Source organism: Martes martes (genome assembly GCF_963455335.1).
Source record: "Martes martes genome assembly, chromosome: 7".
Lineage (NCBI taxonomy): Eukaryota > Metazoa > Chordata > Mammalia > Carnivora > Mustelidae > Martes > Martes martes.
The window spans coordinates 73,678,661-73,684,085 of record NC_137894.1 but is presented as its reverse complement, the minus strand read 5'-3'; the positions used below and the strand labels follow the sequence as shown (position 1 = coordinate 73,684,085).

The following is a 5,425-nucleotide window of genomic DNA, read 5'->3' as shown; positions in this document are numbered from 1 at the left end:
ATAGACAAATAAATGACATTTTTCCTTCCTACTTTCCAAATTTTCTCAGTGGACATATATTACCACTATAATCAAAAAGACACCTTTATTTTTTAAATGTCCACAACTGGGCAAGCTAGTTTCAAAAATTTAGAGGTTTGATAAATATACTTGATTTGAGAAGGAGGATATTTACACCAGAATTATATATTCTAATAGATAATATTCCTCATAAAAAAACTGTAAAGGACAGAAAATGTAAAGATGGAAACTTGTATCACCAGACTCTACCCACTTAGAGATACTTAGTTGTTCTTTAAACAGAACTGAGCTTAGCTGTTTAGAAACAATGGCCCCTCACATCCAATTGTAGTGAGATCAACAGTAGTTTGCTTAGTAAAAGTTGAGTCTATTATGTCACAAACCTGCTATCTCAGAAGTGTGGCTCTCTGGGCAGAGGCCAGAGAATGCTAAAAGGACAACTCTTGGTCTTTGCTTGCCCAGTGTACTTTCCCACTTCACATGGTATTGGCAATCTAGTAATTTGAACTTCTTTTGGGAACCAACCCTTCCCCAGTCTTAGTTCATGTGTTTTAGGTGGTTTAGACAGGACTGACCCCAATCTACCCAAAGGAGGAATGACCTAGGCTTCAGTCAACCAGTGGATTCGATGTCTAGGGTCAAGATGGTTCATTAACATAAGCTAAGTGTCAAATGCAAGGCATTCGTTAAAAGCATTGACAAAAAATGTGGACTCCATGACTGAGCATTTGTAATTTAAAAACAGATGTCAAAATCCCTAGAAAAGAAGCTGGGGTGATGAAGGGGTTGCCCTATGGATTTATTAAATAGTGGCCACGCTCTCTTACTGTCTTGTGCCTCCCTCTACCATGGCCCTGAGCATGCTGGACCCTGGTTGTTGCTATTTCTGTCTCCTCCACCGGACATGCTCTCTGAGGGACGGAGACACATCTCTGGTATGTTGGATCATTCAGATAAGGAGCCTAAATACACAGCTGCTAAAGAAATCATCCTGATGGACTCAGCACGGAGCTGAGGCAGTGGTGGCCCTATCACTGGGGACTCAGGTTTCTGGGCTCTAGAACCCCTCCAGGCTGGTACCACATCCTCCAGTCCCCACCTTGTACATCACTGTCCTGTTCTGGGCTGGAACAAGTGGTCTGCTCTGAGTCAACTTGTGTGGGTTCTGATGTGGTCACAGCACAATTCTCACACAACCACCCCAAGAACGTCATCAGACAGAGGGGTGGGGGCAGGGAAGCTTTCATAGAAAGTCTTCCAGGATGAAGCACCACAAACCAGAGAGGAGTTCAAGGTCGGTGAGCCCATCTGCACCCACTGCCTTTTCTGGGAGCTAAAAGCACAGAGGAAGCACCAGTAGCCCCAACCTGGGCAGCCTCCTGGGAAAGATGCAGCCACTCTTGCTCCTGCTCCTGCTGGCCTTTTGCCTGCCTTCCAGGGCCCAGGCAGGTGAGTGACCACCCCCACCCTCCAAGGCCCGACCCCATCCCACAGTGGGCACAGCCCTCCTGGCCCTTCTGCACACCCCTGATCCACCTATCCACCAGGAACATTCTGTACCCAGTTGTCATCTTGCCTCCCACTCTCAAGTAGGGTGCTGGGTAAGCCACCAGCAGAAACGGCAGAGCAGACGGCTGGTCTCTAGAAGAGCCAGTGGGTACTGTCCCCTCCCCAGGTTCTGCCTCTGCCATCTGGAAATGGAGCTTTCCTAGAAATACATAGCAGAGGGTGAGAAACTGGAAAAGAGAACATCATAAATCCCCCTGCAGAGGACAGAGCAGGCCTGGCTTCCCCGTGGGATGAGCCAGGTGCTTCCCTCAGCATCTGCTTGGGAGAGAAGCCCAGGCTCAGCAGACCCCACTGTGGGATGGACCATGGTCCCCAGAAGACTGCTGTTACCTTGGCTCTATCCCAAGGCTCCTCATCATTCTCTCCAACTCTGCTTTTCTTCCCAGTCTGTTAGCGGCTCCCCTCTTTCAAACATGACCTTGGCAGACCTAAACTTCTCTGCTTTCCAGAATCCTAGCAGCACTGGTGCTATCAGCCTTCATCTGGAGGCTCCCTGGGGAGGCTTGCCCTCACACAGCCAAACAACACTTACCTAGGTATTTACTACAGGTCAGGCCATGGAAACAGGCCTCGTGAGACAATACCTACATAACTAAACTTAGGCCCTAAACACTGGAGAAGACTTCACAGGATGATAGGGGCCTTAGAAACTCGCTAGAAACAAAGCAAAGTCAAGAGAGGGACTGCTCAGGATCCCCTAGGATGTCTCTGTCCCTACGACAGGTATGCTCCCCTCTGGTCATGTGTAGAAGAAAGATTCACAGACCAAGACGCTGTCTTTTTCCCACTCCCGGGGGCGGGAGTGGAGGCCCCTCCCACGCCCTCCCAAATTCGGGCTGTGCCTGCCCGGTGCATTCAGTGGGTACACAGGAACAGAACAGAATTTTCCCTTAGGAGAGATCATCGGGGGACATGAGGCCAAGCCCCACTCCCGGCCTTACATGGCATATCTTAGTATCAAGAATCAGGATGAAGGGAAAAGTTGTGGTGGGTTCCTGGTACACAAGAAGTTCGTGCTGACGGCCGCTCACTGCTATGGGAGGTAAGGAGCAACCATGAGCCTGCACCGCCCTGAAAACCCTGGCACGGAGCCCTGCCTTCTGCCCTGGGCGCTCTGAGGAACGCATGAGTCAGGGGACTCCTGAAAGGGGGTGAGGGAGGTCAGGTAGGTGGTGGGGAGAGGGGAGGCCGGAACCAGGTGCATTGTTGGAGTAAGAGAAGAGCTGGGACCTGCTTTGGCATCAGAATGCAATCTCATCTCGTTCACATGTTTCTCTGGGTAACTGACCCCTGGGAACCCCTGGCACAGTCACCTATGGCTCCAGAATCCTACCTCAGCCACTGAGAAGCAGAAGGCACAGACAGCTCAAACCTGGGAATCTCCTGTTGCCTCAGTTTCCCCATCAACTCCAGTCCTGCCCACCCCAACTGCCACCTGCCCTTCACAGCCCCTGGGCTGTATCCTGTGATTCCACATCCCCACACCCCACTCTGCCCTCTGTGTAGCTCCATCCAGGTCACCCTGGGGGCCCACAACATCAAGAAACGAGAGACGACCTGGCAGGTCATCCCCGTGAAAACATCCATCCCTCACCCAGACTATGATCCCAACAACTACTCCAACGACATCATGTTACTGCTGGTAAGGAAACCTCCTTGCTGCCCTTGTTTTCCTGAGTCCACACTGGTTCCTCCTCCCACTGGGACCTGTCCCCTCCCTCCTTCCATCCTGGCTTCCTGGCCAGTGTCCCTGGCTCAGGGCAAAGAGAAGACAGTGCAGCCTCATCGGGGCATCCAGGCCCTGAGGCCACTGGCTGAGCTGGACTCTCTTGCCTCTTCCCATCAGCTGGAGAGAGAGGCCAAGCAGACTGTAGCTGTGAAGCCCCTCCGCCTGCCCAGGGACAAGAACCGGGTGAGGCCAAGACAGGTGTGCACTGTGGCCGGCTGGGGGAAGATGGGTGCCAAGATGGGCAGGTACCCAGACACTCTGCAGGAGGTGAGGCTGGAAGTGCAGGACGACGGCAAGTGCAAAACCCGATATCCCAAGCATTACAACCGCACCATTGAGCTGTGCGTAGGGGACCCAGACGAAGAGAAGTCTTCCTTTCGGGTGAGATTGGGTGTCTGCTTAGCATGGCTCTGGGGACAGGGGTGTTTGGGGAAGACCTGGGATCTGGAGACCCAAGCAGTGATCTTTCTCGTGAGGAAAGGAGGGGGAACAGCCAGAGATGGGGGCACCCAGACCCTCTGCGAGCCTGCTGAGGGTGTAGGATGTATTCAAATGAGGTGCTCCTACGGGATGAATTTGCCACACTTTGCCCCATGCTGGGCCACCGATGCTAGAAATCTCTGCTCCCTGGGTGTGCAGGAGTGAAAACCAGGTGGCACTTCAGAGCTGGTCCCCACCTGGGTTACCGGGCTTGGCCTCCATGCTGAGTGTCAGCCCTGCCCACTGGCTTCAGGGTACCTAAACAGGAGAGTGGAGCCTGCAATCCCTCAGCACAGGACCTGAGACCCCGGGGAGGAGAGGGAGCTGCCACCTGGGGTGAAGTGAAGCACTGACAAGGTCCGGCCCTGTCCTGTCCTCCCATCTCCCATGGTGGTCACACAAGGCAGTCTTCTCAGAGGGGCTGGGGAGGATGGGGGCAGCAGGAGAACTGATTCACTCCTTCCCTTTCTCTGTCCACAGGGGGACTCTGGAGGCCCTCTCGTGTGTAACAATGTGGCCCAGGGCATTGTGTCCTATGGACGAAACGATGGGACACCTCCCCGGGTCTACACCAAAATCTCACCTTTCCTGTCTTGGATAAAGACAACCATGAAAAGCCTCTACTTGCAGGAGCCAGACTATTTGCTCTAGAGCTGATCCAGAATCACACTGGAAAAGGTGGCAGGGAAGGTGACAGCAATCGAATAAATGTGTCTTACCTGAATGTCAGCCACCAAATAAATGTCTCTTAACTGAATGTGAAGGGCTGGTTTCTTGTTTATTCGTTGGCCTTCATTCCCTGGCATCAAATCTGTTCTTACAAGGCCAATGACACAATTCTGCTATTTTCTGCTTCCTCTTCTTCGTCCTCTACCCCTTTCCCCCAACCCCATGCAAAGTTCTTTCAGCTCCTGCTTACCTACACCTGTCTCTCAGACCCTGCCCTTCTGCCAGGGCCAAAGCTGAGTACCACCAGGAGAAACCATGAACCTCTCTACGCCTGGGGCTCAGGGTGAATTCTTACCTCCTTCCCCTGTGTTCTCTGGCAGGGAGGAAGGAAACACTGTGGGCCCTGGACACCAAGCTAGCCCAGTCTAGGGCAACAGCTCAAGGATGTAGCCCTACCCCACTGGGAAGTGACAGGGACCTTCTCAAGCTGGACATCCGTCCAAGGAAGCTGGCATGGATTGGAGCTGAGTCTCTTGAGTAGCTCTGGAATCTCACCTCAACTGAGTTGAGTTCCTTTTGTTGACCTCTTTTGAGCTCAGGGACCAACTTGGCCTCAAGTCTCCTGCATCCCTGCTTACTACTGAGAGTGTTTAGTGCCCACCAACAAGTGTGTCTTCCAGACAACACTCTTCTGACCTGGACCTGCCTCCTATCCTTTCCACCTACAACATCCAAGTTTGAGCATCTCACCACTGAGATGCCAGCCCAGTTCATGATCCAACAGAGAGGGTGTCACAGTCACAAGGCCTGAGAGCACCAGACAGCATCCATGAAGAACAGGGCTGGTCGGGTGGCTCTACAGAACTCTTGGCCCCATCTATCACCTGGCCAGGCCAGCTCAACCCCTTCCATGTGTCAGGGTCCACTAGCTGCTGGGTCACTCAGTAGCTTGAGTCC

General features: G+C 52.6%; 1 protein-coding gene across 1 annotated transcript; it reads left to right on the top strand.

Annotated features, from left to right (window-relative positions):
- Window positions 1-1,290: 1,290 nt before the first annotated feature.
- LOC308346472 (granzyme B-like) lies at window positions 1,291-4,554 on the top strand. Its single transcript, XM_080809429.1, has 5 exons — window positions 1,291-1,470; window positions 2,485-2,632; window positions 3,097-3,232; window positions 3,437-3,700; window positions 4,280-4,554. The coding sequence occupies exons 1-5, from the start codon at window positions 1,410-1,412 to the stop codon at window positions 4,448-4,450; spliced, it is 780 nt and encodes a 259-aa protein (XP_080665555.1). The 5' UTR covers window positions 1,291-1,409; the 3' UTR covers window positions 4,451-4,554.
- The last annotated feature ends 871 nt before the right edge of the window (window positions 4,555-5,425 follow it).